General features: G+C 43.0%; 1 protein-coding gene across 1 annotated transcript; it reads right to left on the reverse strand.

Annotated features, from left to right (window-relative positions):
* Nucleotides 1-1,216: 1,216 nt before the first annotated feature.
* NDUFA5 (NADH:ubiquinone oxidoreductase subunit A5) lies at nt 1,217-11,668 on the reverse strand. The gene is made up of 5 exons (XM_083182849.1): nt 11,554-11,668; nt 8,567-8,611; nt 8,336-8,452; nt 5,773-5,838; nt 1,217-1,415 (listed from the first exon to the last, which is right to left on the reverse strand). The coding sequence occupies exons 1-5, from the start codon at nt 11,662-11,664 to the stop codon at nt 1,314-1,316; spliced, it is 441 nt and encodes a 146-aa protein (XP_083038975.1). The 5' UTR covers nt 11,665-11,668; the 3' UTR covers nt 1,217-1,313.
* Between the last annotated feature and the right edge of the window lie 7,948 nt (nt 11,669-19,616).

Below are 19,616 nucleotides of genomic sequence, written 5' to 3' on the forward strand. Positions count from 1 at the left end.
TGTGTAGTTCAACTGCTGGAGTGTCAAGGTTAGCCATCACTGATTTAGTGTGACAAATTATTTCGATTAAATAAGCAATTAACATTTTACATCAGTGTAGATACAGGTGATTGCCACTAGAAGGCATAATAACACTGTACACAGTGTAGCCATTTAAATAACAGGATCATTTGACACCAGATTTGTTTCTAGGTTGTAAACAATATTTGTGTAGACATTTAAATCATGCACAATGGACTGAAGACTCAGTTTCTCACTACTGTAGCTCTGTCCTAAAAGGAAAGTTAGCAGAAATGCCAGCAATGGCTTTCATGAAAATATTTTTCTGATAAAGACAGCATTTGCCATTAACCAATGTTGACAATAATAGATTATCAGTGTCCATTTATCTACACTGGTCCAACTTGTCTAAGACAAAATTCGGACGCAATTTCCCTTGAGCTTCCGGGAGTGCTTACATCAAATTTGGCACTTGAAGCGCCAAGTTTACATGCGATTTATCGTACGTAAAAGACTGCCATGGGAGTACAAGGAAAATCAGTACATCACTGGAACTAAAAAGCACCGGACGGCTGGACATACATTATTGCTGATCCGTGGACTTTCTGTCACTCGACAGCCGGACCATTGAATCCAGCTGCCGAGTGACTGTCGGACTAACGGAAAACGGCCTGGGATTCCGACTGTTGGAATGTTCAGATAGTCGGAATACCGGATTGAATACCCCCTTAGACCATGATTATTTCAGATTTTAATTAGCCATACCTGATAGTAACATTAAACATTGATAAATGCGGCATTAGTAAAGTAACAACTAGTAGGCTTTCAAACTATAGATACAAAAGGTGCCATTAATATTTCTAATGGCCCACAGAATTAAGTATCTAAGTGGCCATGATCTGTGGCAGCAGATACAATTCCTAAACTGCTAGTTTGCCAGCGACAAAGGCTTGTAATCACTGAGCAGTGCTACTGTGTTCGGGTGACCTTAGGTAACACAAGCACACTGCCTCCTTACAAGGGCCAATGTTTTATCGTCTTTGTTTTGACTACTGAATGGTCCTGTGAAAAACACATTTCACAACAGTACTCTGATGTGAAAAATGCATCAAAGAAGGGTTTCAGATTATTTAATGAATTCTTTTATGATGAATAATAGGCTTGAAAGTTTTGCATTACATTTAAAAAGAAAAAGCATAAAGAAAAAGCACACTCATCGAATACATTTTTTGCTTTATTATTTTAAATTGGGAAGACAATATAATAACATATGGCCCTTTTGACTTTATACAAATATTTACAAGTAGCAATGTCTATATTGGCCACTTCCATTGATTAGCAGGTGGTTCCTCAATTAGTGGCTCCCAAGGTTTCCATTCCAACATTTTCTTTGCCAGACTTAATTCATTTTCAGCCTGTTAAAAAATAATAAAATGAAGATTATAACCATTGATAATCTGTATTTCAGTACTATCTAAAATGTTAAGACAAATTGGTTTTATTTGCATAAGCTAAAATCTGGGTAATTCGCATTGCCACATAGATATTGGAAGCAGTGCATGAATATCAATAAGACCTGTTTCAGGATGTGCACACCTTACCTCTGACAGCAACAGCACCTACAGAAATATACTGCTGACAAGCTAGGCACACATGAAACATGAAGCGTCATCTCAGACGAACATGAATTTTATTCATATACCAAAGTGATCTAAAGTTACATAATCACTGGTCACCTACATTCTGCTGAAGGCCATTTGACAAAACTTAATGCCTCAAAATATCCACTGGATAGTACATCTAATTGTCTTATCCATATTCATTTTCTTTGGGTTGCGACTCTGTGAGAAACAGTGGGCCTTTTGCAAGGCTAAAAATGCATACACATATGCTTTAATGCTGGGGTAGCCAACCCTGGTCCTCGAGAGCTACCAACAGTGCATGTTTTGCAGGTCTCCTCACAGAATCGCAAGTGAGCTAATTAGCTCCATCTGTGGATCTTTTAAAATGTGTCAGTTAGTAATGAGTGCAGCTGTGCAGCAGCTAGGTTGTCTGGAACATGTGAACTGTTGGTAGCTCTCGAGGGCTAGGGTTGGCTACCACTGCTTTAATGCATATACAAACACACTATAGTTCTTTGGCGGTCCACTCAGCACTCCCTTCCACCTAGGGTTACCACCTAGTCCCTTTAATTCCGGACACATGTTAATTACACAGGTTCTGTGGCAGTTTAAAATCAGGTGAAGTGGAGTCTTAAAGTCAGCCAGCCACAGAACCTGAGTAATTAATATGTGTCCGGAATTAAAGGGACTAGGTGGTAACCCTACTTCCACCACACTGTAATGAGGCAAAAAGTCACACTGCAGTTTTATCTGGCAGATAACGCAAAAAACTGCTTTCTGATTAAGCCTCAGATGAGAGAAGGCAGAGAAATGTTTGCTTGGTACCAGGGCCGCCAATTACACCACCTGTGGTATAATATTGCAAGGATGGTCTCCAGACAAGGTGCGGTGGAGCACTAACCAGCATGGATTTTTACACCCGGGTGTCCCCTTTACTGAAGGCACTAATGCTTTGAAAATCACAGTGGAGCAGTACCTATGTTAACACCGATTAACCTTTAACGTGCATTTGCCAGTACTGTGCATATTGATCCGAACATCTACTAAATAAGAGGAAAATACTGTCTCACTTTCATACCAACGGATTGTCTATCTCTAATCTGTCTAACCTACTAACAAACTACAGCCTGAATGAGTAAATGTGCCCTTCATTGAGTTTTAACTTAGATATTGTTTTATTTCAATATTATTTTGTATTATTAAATAAGTCATTAGAATAGAGATCAACCAAAACCTTGTTTCATGTATGGGACACATAAAAGTCAATGGGTATGGATCATTAGGTCTCCACCAGTTAGGTCAACATGTAGAAAGATCAACATGGGTCTAGGTCAACACAAACATTAGGTCGACATGGGCATGGTCGACATGTCTTTTTTTTTTTTTACCTGAATGTCGACACTGAACTGTAGCACCACGTCCCCTGGCATGGCTTGCTGTGCTCATTATGCTTCGGGCACGCTGCCTCGCTATGCTCGGCACATTATTTATTCTCCCACCATGCCCTAGTCAATATTAGGGCATAAAATACCGCTTGTCGGTTCAAAAAAAAAACCATGTCGACTTTTTGACTGTCAATTTTGCCCATGTTGACTTAATGCTTGCGTCGACATAGACCTGTGTCAACCTTTCTGCATGTCGACCTAATGCCTGTCGGCCTAATGACCGTATTCCAAGTCAACTATGGCCTGCCTCTTTGGGACACGCAAAACACCTTCAGCCCATTCCCAAACTAATTTATGGTAATTTTATAGTAAAAAAGTCCAGGATTTAAGGCTATCCATGCTTAGGCAAGGGTGACTTCATTTGTACCTCAGTAAGCTTGATTATACCATCAGTGCATAAGCAAAAAGAAAGCCATAAAACCTGGACTGTTGGTGCCTTGAGGACCACTACAGTAAAAATATGAATAAGGCATATATAGCTAAATCGATTTCAATTTTAAATTAGTTAACATAAGATTTATTCAAATAAATCTGAAAAAGGTGTGAGCAACACCAGAACAGGTTGAGTAGCATTTGCACATCAGTTGCGGATTAGCGACTGCATCCAGAGGCCTATTCCACCACCATCTCAATGCCATTCCAACCTATTGCAAGGATGGCTTGCTAATCATTCGGACTATTGGATGGACTCCCATCATTTGTGGGCAATAGATCAGGATTATACCCTATTGAAATAATTTACAGAACACTATATTCCCCTTACCCCCAGGGCATTGGTTTGGACCAGTGGTAGCAACCCTAGCCCTCGAGAGCTACCAACAGTTCACATTTTCCAGACAACATAGCTGCTGCACAGCTGCACTCATTAATCACTGACACATTTTAAAAGATACACAGATGGAGCTAATTAGCTCACTTGTGATTCTGTGAGGAGACCTGCAAAACATGCACTGTTGGTAGCTCTCGAGGACTAGGGTTGGCTACCCCAGGTTTGGACTATGCTTACTCACCCATCAGAAAATTAGTGGTGGCATAGTGATAATACCACTAACAAGGCATTATATATGGATTTTAATATGATTGTTTTTTTGTATGTATTCATTGTTTTCTTTATAAGACTAGCTATTCCATTTTATTGTGATACATTTTTATTATGAAATTTTGGTGATATATTTTGTATTCAGTGAAACCGTGCACTATTCTACCATTCTTTCTTTGTTTATTCTGAATAGGGGAGCTTTACACACACACACACACACACACACAGCAGCGACAGCGCCTTAGTCCAGTATGCTCATTTTGTCTAGTAACGTAAGAGAACATATATATGAAAACCAAGAGAAAACGTAAGAGAACATATATATATATATTTTTACATTGAGTAATTTTTAGTAATGTTTCGAAACACAGAAAAACAGAGCAAACAAACAACTTTATCAATAAGAAATTAAAAAAAAGGGGCATTTATATCATTGCAATAATAATATCTAACTTACAACAGCAGTTATAGTTTTCCCTTTTCTAAGTATTCTTTATCTTCATAGCTATAAATATCAGAGGCTACATAACATATATTGAGTCCATCACATAACGAACAACATTAATCGATAGGGAACAATATAGTACAAAATTGTTGGTACTTGTGTATTAGCAGGGCGCCCGGCTGCGCTGACAACATACCCTAGCGTAGCCGGGCTCCCTGTTAATATGTGGCTTTATACTTACCTGGCGGTTGGTGTCTGGCGGGGCACTGAAGGGCGGGCGGCGGGGCTTGAGCAGAGTGTGGGCGATACCGCCAGGTACCGAAGTGTGGTGAGCACAACACTTTATAAATTAACTCCAGGCCCGCGTGGATACTGGGGGTATGACGTGGATAGAGGGGATATGAACTATTGTGTGTTATCACAGCTCCTGAACAAGTTACGTAATTTACGTAGTTTACATAGCCAGCATAGTGGTGTATTGGTATTCTCAATACACCGCTACGCAAACTACGTAATGGGCACCGTGATAATACACAAGTACCAATTTTTTTTCTTAAAACACAACGCACATCAGATTAAACTGGGCCGCTATTTTTAGGATATTTTATAGACCAAACATATGGCATTATTAAATTAACAGGAAAAGAGAATGATTTACAAGTATCTCTCCATGAAAGCAAAAAACTATACCTTAACCAACTGTATAATGTTGTGGAGATGAATATTTTGCCACCGAGACCAAATACGGTTAAACTTGAATTCAGCCTTAATGCTGTGTACACACGGGGGAGATATATTGCTCAGCCATATATGGCTGAGCAATATATGGCTGAGCAATATATTGCTCAGTTTCTCCTGTTCATCAGCGACCAGAGATGGTCGCTGATGAAAAAGAAACTACCGGGGGGAGCCCGGCAGTGGTAATCAGCTGGTCGCAGGAGCATGTTCCTGCGACCAGCGATCACCACACGGGCAAAAACGGGAGCGCGCACCCGGCGATATATCGCCGGTGCACACTCCCATTGCGGGCAATATGGTCGCTGAGCGACCATATTTCCAGCGATTTTGGACAAAATCGCCCCCGTGTGTACGCACCTTTAGAGTAATATATAAATATCTCTCATGCTGCACTGTTGCATTGACCAAGGAAATCCAGGCCTTAAAAAAAGCATTTCATTTTAAAATAAAGTATTTTTTTTTTAAATTGTTAATTTTTTTTACCTGTGAAATTACTTCTTCTATTTGACCAGAATTCAGCTTCTTCTCCAAATTCTCAACAATGGGTTCCTAGAATAAAGAAACAAAAATTACAAAATGTTGAATTGAAAATGTACAAATTAAAAGGAAAAAAGATTTACCTAACAAATAAAAAGCATAAAAATGTATTTGTAAAAGCGGTAAGGAGAGTAGTCCTCTCTCTCCTTCACTGCGAGTCAGCAGCTGAATTACTTTTACTAATTATGTTAGGTGCAAGGATTACAAAGGCATAAGGTGATGCCAAAGTAAAAACCCACCCAAATCTAACTCTCTGCACAAGTAACATCTACCCCACCTGTAGTGCACATGGTTTTGTCCATCTAAGAAGGAATTTGGCAGAAGGAGAGAACCAGAATAACCCCCAATGTATCTTACCAGTGAGGTATATTAAGAGCAGGATGCCGCTCACTGAACGTTTTGACATTTTAACTAAATGTGACAGCTGCCGCTCATTTCGGTGTAAGTCAGGGGTGGCCAAACCTGTCCTCAAGATCTACCAAGTTCATGATTTTCAGGGAACCTGTGGATCTATAGTAGGAATGAATGCAGCAGGTTTGTAAATGTGACAGTAATTACTACAGCTGTGCACCAGCTAGGTGATTTGGAAAACAGGGACCGTTGGTAGATCTTGAGGACTGGTTTGGTATGTGTGGTCACTAAGCTTGGACTTTCCGATACCATTCCATATTGGGCAACACCATGGAGTGGGAAATACATGTGCTGTCTCATACATAAACTGCTTTATCATTGGCTATATAAGCAACCTAACTAGTTCAGTCAAGAAAACTAACAATACTAAGGAGACAATTAATATTGTCATCTACAGCAGTGTGGGACATGCCAAATTTAAATTAAGTCTGTGTGTTTAAAGGTTATTCCCCCCCCCCCCCCCTCCAAACACACTTGCTTGCTTTGACTGCTGTAGCCACCCACAAACAAACTTGAAGCATTTAATTTTACAGTGTTTTAGTTGTGCATATTTTCACACATTAAAAGGAAAAAATATTGTTTATATTTTGTAGACAAATATAGGTGATTATTCAATTCAAATCAATGTTAACAGAACCAGAAAAGAGGTACTGGAATGACTCAATTGGCTGTGCTATTAATCCTGACCAAAGGATTGAGACTACCGAGGTAGCTCGAGAAGGCGCCACCAGAGATGTTTCGCTAATAGCTTCTACTAAATGGGGTTGTTAATCCCAAAACTAGAGCAAAAATACGAGAAAAAAAGTAGCGCTATTTTGATGAAAGATTTTTACAGATTTAATATCAGCATTAAAAAACAAATACACAGAAATCACTAACAATACAAATTATTAAAATTGAGATGCATAAATATTAGACCACTGAAAACTGAATCTTGACTGGAAAGACTGGGTCGGTATAAGGTGGATTTTGGGAATTAGTAACCGTCCCACTTCACATGCAAATATATATAGAGGGTATGCCAATCATACAGCTTGAAACAGTTATATGCCCTGTGTGGGCTGTTTGTTACCCAGTGCCGCTCGAGGACTTGAATCCCTTGGGATCGTGCTGCAGCAATTGTGTCCTCAGTTGTATATGGCCATGTGGTATAGTTTTTTTCACTGTAGGTGTATGGAAGATATGCCAATCGGCAATTTATGGAGCAAAAATGAAGATGATCTATATGTATTCCCAATCGGGTGCAGGGAGCCAACAGAGAGGCCAATGTGCTCACAGATGGTGAGTAGGTGGAAATGGCCAATTGCTATCACAATGTGGCGATGAGAGCTCCAAGTGTAGTGGTTGTCCAAATGTAGGTTATAGCAAAGATATCCAGTCCAGAATATAACTACTGATGCGTTTCACTGTTTAGAACATACAACTTTATCAAAGCTGTACCTTCAGTGAAAAAAACTATACCACATGGCTGTATACAACTGAGGACACAATTGCTGCAGCATGATCCCAAGGGATTCAAGTCCTCGAGCGGCACTGGGTAACAAACAGCCCACATAGGGCATATAACTGTTTCAAGCTGTATGATTGCCATACCATCTATATATATTTGCATGTGAAGTGGGACAGTTACTAACTCCCAAAATCCACCTTATGTCTTTCCAGTCCAGATTCAGTTTTCAGTGGTCTAATATTTATGCATCTCAATTTTAAGAATTTGTATAGTTAGTGATTTAGGTGTTATGTGTATTTATGTTTTTTAATGCAGATATTAAATCGGTAAAAATCTATCAAACTAGCGCTACTTTTTTTCTTGTATTAATCCTGACCAAAGGATTTCTTCTTGTACTCCCATCTGATTAAACTAGTGCTGCGATGCTGGTTTCTGCCTTTAATACGGCACATGCAGCATCGCCGTATCAGAGAAATGCCATTTAACCGACTAGTGATAAGGACAAATTCATTACCCCGGGACCTCCTTCGCTGCTCTATTCACATCACATTGAATTAAATCGCCCCCATATATTGGATAAAAAGATCTATAAACACTCTTCTTGTGCATCATTGTTATGCTCTGAAAACATTCTAAGAAACTACTTACAGCCTTTACAGCAGTTAATCGCTGATTCACAATCTGCTCAGTGTATTTCCGGTATGCCGCATCGTTGGGTATGGTCTGCAGTGTAGTGAGAATCTTTGTATATAATATCCTCAAACGCTAAGCAACAAACAGAAGGGAGAAACATTTTACAATTGAAGTTTCCAAGGAAACGCAAAAACACAAAGAAATACATGCGGATTTGTAATAAACAATTAAATATTTTAAACATACCTCATGTGGATTTTGAGCTACAGCTAATCCAACCAATCCAGTGGTCTGAAAAACAAATATAAATACGCTGTTTTAGATGCAGAAATAAGTTTGAAGCCACGACTCTAAAATGACCCCATACACTATGTGACTTCTCCTACAGAAGAAGTCGCATCCAACTCCCAGGCAGCAGGATCGCATTGTGATGTATTACATGCGATCTCGCTCCCTGCCGCCGGCGCCACTGACCCAGAATCATAAGTGTGATCTCAGGGTCCGATCCGATGCACGCGGAACCGTGCATCATGTCGGACATCAGAAACATGCTATTTGGGCCAATTTCTTAGCTGATCCGCCGGAATCGGGTGAAATCAGGCCCCTTTAGGGATCAAGTGTAAATCACATGGCCACGCTTTACTATAACCGTAATTTGCAGAAAAGAGCTTGCTGTCCCATAGGGTAGCAAGCAGTTTTGTGCAAAATTCGGGCTGAAACAAGCCTGCGAAAAGTGCAAAATTGGGTGCTGGTGTTTTAATGCACCCTTCACAATTAATAGGATCGACCCCTAAATACGTAAATTTGTCTAGCTGAAAAAATGTGGCAAAGCTGCACAGAAGCTAGGATTTGTCTCACAAATTTATGAGCAACATTCATGATTATCCAAAATCTTAGTATTAAGGAGGCCAATCCCGGGATTGGCGGGATCCCGGGATTTTGGCCGAGATTGGTGCGTCCAATCCCGGGATTTCGGGATTACTTACCGCACGTGCTCTGCACAAATGTTGGTTTGTTTTTTTGAAATGCCGGGCAGCACTGAGTAGCAGACGTTGCCCAGCTGTCCCTCATCTGTGCGCAGCGTGACCACAGAGATCACGCTACGTAGCACGACAGCCACATCCACCCACTGGGGGTCCTGTCCCCCCTATGAGTCTCCAGCCAACTCTGAAGAAGCCAGCCCAAGACAAATGGCTAGGTAAAAGCCAGCCGTGCCTGCCCTCCTGATCACCGTGCCGGGTCTCCAGCCAGCAGCAAGACACATGCCAGCAAAGCAAACATAGAGGTTGGTAGGTGGGAGGAGGGAAAGAGACATAGATAATGCCTGACGAGAGGGAGAGAGGACTGACAGGGGAAAGATAGAAGGACTGTGGGGGAGAGAAAGGGGATGTAAGGTCTGAGGGACATGGGGTAGCTAAGGAGGAAGATGCAGTGCCGCTAAAGAGACCTGCTGCTAACAGCTTTGACACCATTAACTCAATACCGGGATTGAGCATTTTTCAATCAGATGTCTTATTGAAAGCAGCAGCATTGCACTAGTATAATGCAACAGGTGGTTTGTGATAGGTAAATGCCTCCTGCTTGCACTAGTTAGGACACAGCATAAAATCCCCTGCACCACCATTGGCTGCTTGTGTGACCCTTGGAAACATGAAAGCCAGCTGCTACAGCTGCAACCAAGAGGCCAGGAAATCAATTTTAAATAATGGTCTTTTTCCTGGGTTAACAAAAAAAAACAGTAAAAAACATATTCTAATATGGTAGCAGTGGAATATGTAGAAAAATAAATTATTGATGTTTTATGATAAAGCAGCAAAAGAAACCAAGAAACCCATTCAGACCCGCTCATAGCAGGTGAATTTGGCCCCTTCCCCGATGTTTGGGGATTGCGCATGCATGTGCGTTTATGCACATGTGCAAACCCAGTTAGTGACCAGCTTCGGCAAGTTTCACGCTCACCGGGCTGTTCGCTCCAGAGAGGGTGGGAGGGCGTGGACAGGGGGAACGGCCAGCGTTTTATGGGCATCCCAATAAAAACGCTGGGCATTCAGCTGGAAATGTAGGAGTGGTCTGCTCAGACGGACGGCTAACGTCGCATCACATCAGCGCCCGCCCCATATTCCGCAATTAGCAGCAGAAATAAAAGTCCCCTTAGATTGATTTTTATTACCAAAGGGGAGAAAAATCATTTGATGGTCAGCGACCACCGGATGATTTCTCTCCCCTTCGGCTGCATGCGAGGGGATGTGTTCGAGTGCACATCCCCTCGCATGCTAGTGAGGGAATTTGTCTGTCATAATACACTGTTCTGCAACAGGAATCCAGCTGTATACAGATGTATCCTGCTACAACAGGACACTTTGTCCAGATGTATACATCTCAATATGCTGCCACCTCTGAATAAATAGCGTATGTACCCTGGTAAACCAGGGTTGCCGACCCTCCCGGAATTCCCGGGAGTCTCCCGAAAATCGGGTCCTCCTCCCGGCCCCCCGGAAGGGTGGGCAATCCTCCCGGAATCTGGGGGACCCCCCTGAGCCCCCCGAATCGCGGCATTTAAATGCCGCAATCCGCGGGTCTCAGAGGAGGGGGCGGGGCTAAAATGGCTCAATCGCGTCATTTTAGCCCCGCCCCCTCCATTGAGATCATTCATTTTTCCTGTTTCCCGTATTGGGGGCGGGGCTTAATGACGTCACAGTCAAGCCCCGCCCCCGATCGGGTAAGGAAAGTCTCCTCTCCGGGCTTCTCCCGGAGAGGAGCATTTATAAGTCGGCAACCCTGTGGTAAACTACCATTAACTATTTGCCCTTGCACTACAAAACATGCAAAATACGAACCAGTCGGTGTATATACACATACTGTACCTCCCAACATGACCCTCTCCAGAAGGGACACAGGACTCTATTCCTAAACTTTCCTCTTAATTCATGATTACCATCACCTGTGTTGAACAGGTTCATTTAAAGCTGTATCCCCACAGGTGATGGTGATCATGCATTAAAAGGGAAGACCAGGAATATAGCATTGTGTCCCTCCTGGGTCATGTTGGGAGGTATGTATATACAGTATATTGTGTGTGGTCTAAACACTGATAACGCCGTAGTCTCCACTCGGAGCAGGACAGTGTTGTCACCGGGGGCAGAGGCAGGGTATCTATGCGTCTATAGATCTAGCAGTAGCTGCGGACACACAGAGGCAGGGCAGAGCCCGTGCTGTGACCTCCGCCGTCTCACCTTTTTCAGTACGCCGGCCATAGCTGTCTCGCAATGCACTCTGGGTAGCAAGATCCGGCGTGCAGGCTGCTGCCGCCAGGCTAAAACAAACAATCGCCGAGCCACGTACATGCTATCAGTACTGGCCTGGGAGCGCGCTGCTAAAAACTTTTGCAACTGAAAATTTAATTTGCGTCACCGTCACTGCACCTTCAGCAATCCGCACTATTCTGAATCCATGTACTGGGAAAGGGGTCACGTCACGATAATGTTGATTCGCGACGGCTGCTGGTCCCCGGAATGGAGAAGATGCTCCATGACTGATTGCTTCCTGCCTGCAGTGTAGAGATGGGCAAAACGGATCTTTTCGCGGACCCGGCTCGACCCGGGTCGGTCACTGAAAAGATCTAGATCCTTTGGGCGGCTCTACGGATCAGTTTGTGTAAAAAAGACAGTTATTTATGGTTTGAGTTAGTGTACCATACCTCCCAACATGACCCTTTCCAGGAGGGACACAATGCTCTGTTTCTGGACTTCCCTCTTAATGTTTGATTGTTATTACCTGTGTGGAAACACCTTTCTTGCCCATTTACCTGTTTAGAACAGGTAATAGCAATCATTCGTTAAGAGGGAAGTCCAGAAACAGAGCAAAGTCGTAGGTCAGAGATGGGGAACCTTTGGCCCTCCAGCTGTTGTTGGACTACACATCCCAGCATGCCCTGCTACAATTTGCTATTTGGCCATGATAACACTGTTGCAGGGAATGCTGGGATGTGTAGTCCAACAACAGCTGGAGCCAAAGGTTCTCTAACCCTGACCTAGGTGGTGCACTTAACATAGATAGTCGTTTGGTCGACTGATCTAGGTCGACATTAGGTCAACAACACTAGATCGACATGCTGAAAGGTCGACGTGGAACAAGATCGACATGGTTATAGGTCAACATGAGGAAGGTCGACAGGTCATAAGGTCGACATGGGGATTTTCACTGTTTTTTGAGCCGACATGTGCCGACAGGCGGTATTTCATGCCCTACCTTCCACTAGGGCATGGAGTGAGATTATAATAGTGTGGCGAGCGAAGTGAGACACTGTGCCCAAAGCATTGCGAGCGATGCGAGGGTCCGATTCTCACTTCCAACTGTGTCCATGTCAACTGTGTTGACATTCGGGTCAAAAAACAGCGAAAACCCCATGTCGACCTTATGACCTTCCTCATGTCATCCTAACGTCCATGTCTACCTTTTCCCATGTCAACCTTTTCCCATGTCGACCTTTCTGCATGTCGACCTAGTCACTGTCTGACCAACGCTTGTCTGACGAACAATCCAGTTCCCAGGACCTGGGTAGAAGTCCCGTATAAAGGGACACGGCGTGTCCCATTTACACTGCCGCTGACAGGGGTCTGACCCGCTGAAGACCCGGGGTTTTGCAGCGGTGTAAAAGGGGTATTAATTTGCTCGTTGCCAAGGGAGACTAAATTTGCTCATTGCCGAGCCCCCCCTCCCCCCCCCCCAAATGAAAGTTAAAAGAAGGCCCCCTCCCCCTCCAAATTAAAGTTAAATGTACTACACAGCCCAGCAAACAGAGATCTAGTAAAAAAAAAAAAACACATGTGCACTGCCTAATTTATGTCTGTGTGTCTGTGTGTTCATACTTCTACTACACACCTTTCTGTGATACTACTGGTGAACTCAGGTGAAGCAATCTTGAAATGCCTGCCAGTGCCAATGCCTCTGCTCTGCTTAGTCTGCTGTTGATGTGTAGTCACCAGACCTCCCTCAGGGCTTCCAGATTCAGAAGAATCTAGATCTGCACGTGACACAGCAGCAGCAGCAGCAGCAGCACAAGCAGCCAATTAGAAGAAAATATCTCAGCTGCCAAAGGGGGCAGTGCTGAGCTCAAGCAATGCAATGTGCATTGTATTGTATGTAATGCTAAGCGAAACCGATCCGGATCACCATTTTGGGATCGGCGGCTCGCTCGTTCTTTTGATGGATCCGTTCAAAAGAACCGGATCGTTCGCGAACGACACATCTCTACTGCAGTGTGTAGTTCTCTGTGTGCAGTGCCTGCCAAGTTAAGACAGTGAGCCTGGCTGACTGTAGCTGTGAACCTGACATCTGTAGTACATCGGTTATGGTATATAGATGATATTGATGGACAATGTAGACAGCGACTAGGTCGACACCTTAGAATGGTTGACATACTCTAGGTTGACAGAAACAAAAAGTCAACACATTGACATGAACATGGTTGAACTTGACACTGAAAAGGGCGGCACAAGTTTTTCACTTTTTTGGTGGGCATAGAAGTGTACTGCATACCCTCGCATGGTAAAATATGAACTAGCTCGGTTTAAAAAAGGAAAAACATGAAAAACCCGTGTCGACCTTTAGCTTGTGTTGACGTTGTGTCATTGTTGGCCATTTTTAGGTGTTATCCAACTGACTGTAGACCGTTAGTGGTCAACCTAGTCATTGCTGACCCAGGAACCAGTATGAGGGTACTTGGTACTTCCTTATCTTTGCGGCCACCGCTTACGCTAGTTAGGTTTGCCGCTATGTAAGGATTTATGGCAAGGGAACCTGTGTCCAAGACTCCCTTCTTTGTCACCGTTTTGCCACCATGTAATACCTTTAGTAAAGTTGTGGCGAGCGGACAATATTACCTAGCGTAAGCAGTGGCCACAAAGATGAGGAAGTACCGGGTACTTTTTACCCGGGTCTGATGGAGGGTCCCGTGCCCCTTCCCCCCGCTGCAAAGACTGGGCAGTGGGAGTAGAGATAACAGGCTGCCACAGATTATTTGTTTTTTATATCAAATTCTTTTGATGTGATGGTTAGTTACCATCGCATTGAAAGATTTGATGATGAAGCCGAGCCATCATTTTATGCTGCAGTTTTTTTCTGTTTCCCCCAATGCTTTGCTCTGACCACAGTCATGCTACATGGCTCCCCTTCCATGGTTGTAAATAAAGGAGTGCTTTTAAATGTATGCTGAAAAATGAAAATAATGTCTATGATGTATTGTATAACATAAAATAGTATACAATCTGGGACATGTGCAAAACAATAAAAGTGAGGTAATAAAATGAAAATTGGTTTTTCTTTGTAATGTAAATAGCTCTTTGGAGTGTTGGTAGGAAACCAGTGCCTGCAGTAGTGTGGCAGATCCTACCAGATTGAGTACAGAACTATATTTAGGATGGCTGGTGGAAGTGACTAGTTTCCCTACCTTAAGGTGCCCACAGACGCATCAATTATCGAATGCGTTTTGTACTTTTTAAGCACAAATTGCATCTTATGTACAATTATTGGATGGTGTTTATGGGCTTGTGCGATGCGATGCGCGTTCCCGGGAGCCCGATATTGTATGTCTAAAAAAGTACGTGCTGCACGTACTTTTTAGACTACATCTGAAATTTAACATTACAAACATGGGTTCATCACATCACATCGCATCGCATGCATCCAAGTGCACATCTCATAGCAAGCTGGAAGAAAAATTGTATAGAACCATTGTACAGACAAAAACGCATAGCACAGTAAAATTGTAGCGTCTGTGGGCACCATTACACCCCCTGCCTGGGATGTTAAAAGTCCTTCTGTGCACTCAATCGGTGCATTCTCTCTACCTGCTGAAATCAGAAGTTCAGGATTACGTACCTTCCGGCATGATGGTTCCTGAATCAGCACGTTTCGAGGTTCTATCTTTGTCAAGGATACTACAGGCTTGATTGGGTCCTATATTTATGGTTCATTTAATTTTAAAATGTGAAAAAACTTTATTCGTAAAAACAGAAGTCATCATCCAAATTTGACGGCATGCACATGTCATATTTCTATGAGGTAATGAATAGAGTTTGTAAAACAAAGAAAAAAAAAATAAATGTGGATAGTATTACATGTCCAGGACTGTTTCAATGTATAGCATGTGGTATGTGTTTGTTAGGGGAAAGTGATGTTTTTGAATATTAAATAAATATTTAATTCAATGTCTTTGTTTAAACCTGTGGGTTGTAGAGTTTTTAATTCCTATATCCATTTTTTTTTTTTTTTTTCATTTTCTCAGTTTGATGAGAACTCCTTTATGTGTACTAACTGATGCAAAATCCTTACAGAGCTGCTTTTCTAACACACATTTTTGCCCTTCCATGGTTGGCATGCCATTTTTCTCTACCTCCACGTTGTATCTTTTAGCCTTCTCCTTTGACTGGTCCTCCTCTTCCCACATTAGAGGTGTTGAGCATTGGATGCCCATCAAGAGTTCAAGCCATAAATGTTTTCATGCCAGAGCAGTGAAGCCTTTCATGGAGATAGATAGATAATTAAAATAAATAAATATATATAGATAGAGGGTACCAGACATAGATATGTCTAGTGTCCGTGTGTAACTGAAACACTGCCATCTGCTGGCAGCGCGTGAAACTACACCTATTTCACACATGCAGAAACACACAGACTAGCTTTTGAAACTCTTGCTTTTGAGTGGGCTTAGCTAGTGTGTGTGTGTGTGTGTGTTCACCAAAATTCACATAATGCAGTCAGGCAAGTAACATTCTCTTGGTATCCACCTAATCCAGACTTGCCAACCTGACTGTCTATCGAATGCTTGGCATTGGGTTTGATTATTTGAGTCTTGTATGCAGCTGCTAGGCCATGGGATTCCATTCCACCTTATAGTTTTTATGCTTGCATTATTGCCAGTGGAATTTTGCAACTCTTTAGCTAAGGAATCGGGAGAGCGTTGGTGACCTTTATGAACCTTGCACCTTAGTAGTTGTTAACCCCGCTCTGTGATTTTAAGTGGTGTTCCGCTTTGAGGCTGCCATTCCTAAGCGCTTCTACTTTCTAATAATTTCAATGGAATATCCAGCAGGTATGAAATGTCACAAACTGATATATTGCAACGATGGCATTCTATCACAGTATGATGCTTTGAGTCACTGAATGACCAATCTTGTATTACAAATGTTTGCAAATGGAGACTGCATGCCTAGGTGATTGATTTACTACAGCTGTGGCAACAGGTCTAGTTGAAGCATTTTAATTCAATAATTAACAGGTGTGGTAATCACAAGGTTAGGGGAACATGGACCATCTCCTGGGGTAGTTGGATATCACAACAGCCAAGAGGATACACAAGTCAAAGTTTTCTGGTGCAATTGTCCTCAAGCAGGTTTAATAAGCAGCAGAACAAAATAAAATCCCTTTGCCGTCCAGTAGTAACTAAGCACAGGTTATTCCTAACTATAAAACATAAATGTCACCATAGGTCAAGCATAGGTCACTTGTTTAAAATGGCAGCTTCCTCTCCTAGACACTCTGCAGTCTCCACTTCCCCAGGCAGTGAGAGTCCTAATGATTGTGCTGCCAGCCTTATGGGCTCCGTGCCCAGTGTAAAAGAAGAAAATCCTGTACAAACGTTCATTGCCACAATTCAGGGGGACACTTCTGTCACTACTGCTGGCTGTACCGCTACACCTATTTAATTCATGTTACATGATAAAATATCTTGACATCTACAGTATATAATGCAGGCTTGCCTACCCTCCCGGAATGGCCGTGAGGCTCCTAAAAATCCAGTAAATCACTGCAAGTCGTTGGTCTGCGGAGAGGGGTCAGGGATAAAACTCTGAACTGACATTTATTTCTGTCTGTGTACACCGTAGAGGAGCCGCGGCTAGCGTCATGTGATCTCAGGTGCCAGCCCCCAGCAGGCATCGGCGTACCCGAATACCCAGGGGACGCCCATAAAACCCTGGGCATTCCCTTGCTTCAGTGCAGTTTCTGCCCCCGGCCGTACCTCCCTGCGATGAACCGCCGGGGTCTCTGGACCTCACCAAAGTTGTTCGGTGCTGGTGTTCGCACCTGCACAGGAATGCACATTCGCAAACCTTGACTATTGGGGCTGGGGCTGAAATCAGATCACACCAGTGACCCTGAATTGGCCCCTAAATGAGATGCCATACCATTAGGTGCCGGAAAATCGAGTTCAAATTGTACATACAAATCTATGCATGGAAGAATGAAACCCCTGTTACACTGGATACAGTCCATGTTCACATTTTATAATACCGCATTATTCAGCTTACAAAATCTTCCTAAAAATCCAATACGCCGTGCCATTGTGAAATAGAAAGGGTTTTGCCAGGCAATTTATTTACTGATCCTGGCATGTGTTCCAAGCAGCTCTCAGTAATCCACATGTAGTTCTTTCCTACAACAGTGTATGAACTTGGTCTGCTGATTCACAAGGTCATATCTATATTTAGCAAACAACTTCATATTTAATTTTAGAAAGCGTGTGTGACACATGTTCTGCAGGCTGCGGCTCGGCTAAAGGCCTCTAGCCACATTCAGATAAAGGCTGAAAAAAGGTGAGAAAAAGTCTTATTTGTTGACTGTAGATTAAGTGATAATCTTAATTATGGGTACATGTCAGTGTTACAGGCTCTGTGGTTGATAGGAGTCAGCCTATATCATTTAATTACACTATTTTCGGTACTTGTGTAGTTTCACGGCGCCACCGCGTGCACAGTGAAACTTTGAAACTTGGCAGTCTGGCAGACTCTGTGTTTACTGTGCTTGTGCCGCTCTAGCTGTTCTCAGCGCAGCGCGTGGCTGCTTTCCTTATGTAAGCTACGTTATCAGCATAGCGCTGGGCAGCAGCAGTGCACCCAGCGCTGACAGGTCACTGTGGTACTTGTAGTTCTACAGTGAAATAGGCAGTCCTGCGCACCGCTGACAACCCGGCAATTTAGACTCCTCCGGCAATTTAGAAGTCTAGATTTAGACGTCTAAATCCAGACTCCCTGCAGTCCTGCGCACCGCTGACAACCCGGCAATTTAGACTCCTCCGGCAATTTAGAAGTCTAGATTTAGACGTCTAAATCCAGACTCCCTGCAGTCCTGCGCACCGCTGACAACCCGGCAATTTAGACTCCTCCGGCAATTTAGAAGTCTAGATTTAGACGTCTAAATCCAGACTCCCTGCAAACCTCTAAGATGGGGGCATCTAAATTTAGATGGTAAAGCCTCTAAATTTAGTAGGGTCTAGGGGTACACTATTAAACCTGTTCACAATGACACTAGTCGACGTAACAGCTGTCGACCTTGTTAATTCCACTATCCACGCCAACCCGAAGCGTGGCGAGCGCAAGTACAAGTACCACAGTGACCTGTCAGCGCTGGGTGCACTGCTGCTGCACAGCGCTATGCTGATAACGTAGCTTACATAAGGAAAGCAGCCACGCGCTGCGCTGAGAACAGCTAGAGCGGCACGCGCACAGTAAACACAGAGTCTGGCAGACTGCCAAGTTTCAAAGTTTCACTGTGCGCGCGGTGGCGCCGTGAAACTACACAAGTACCCTATTTTCTGTGAATCAATAAATAGAATGAGTTGAACACTACTTTTGCTAGACTAGAAAAATTAATTTGGCCACTTTTGCACAATACGTTGAATGTAGTTTTCTGTTAAACGATTACTAAGACAGGCCCTGCACGGACCAAGCATGTTGTTTTTGTTGTTGCTTTGACCTTTTAATGCACTTACATATTCTTTAATTGTACTTGCGTGAAATCTGTGTTCTCTAAGTATGAAGTTCTACATGCTCTTACACAAACATAAGATAACGTTAGCATTCTCTTGATCGCGCCTTAGTTGAAGCAAAAGTGTTACAGTATATGGTGCTAATTCCACTCCACTCAGTAATTTTAACAATAAGGGTTTTCAACAATGCAGTGGATTCGCAGGTGATCAGGTGCTCCCTCCTAAGATCCAACATGGATTACAAAAGCAAGAAGAAGGTGTCTACTGAACCTGCATTACTATATTAGTGCATTGTGGGCTTGCTTCTAAGGACGCAGCCTCCTCCAACCACACTTGAATCAGGCTCACAGGGACAAAGAATGTATCAAAAGGCTTCAAGTGTGCATCATCTGTGGCAGTTGCATAAAGATGCAGCTGTGGCAAAAGATGTGTCCGCATCTAAGTCCTACTCAGAATCACCCCCTCAGTTCACATCAACACAACAGCAGGAACCTGCGTTTTCCCCTGCCCACAGGCTCATAGTCTAAAGCA

Source organism: Crinia signifera, chromosome 4 (genome assembly GCF_055691185.1).
Source record: "Crinia signifera chromosome 4, ASM5569118v1, whole genome shotgun sequence".
Lineage (NCBI taxonomy): Eukaryota > Metazoa > Chordata > Amphibia > Anura > Myobatrachidae > Crinia > Crinia signifera.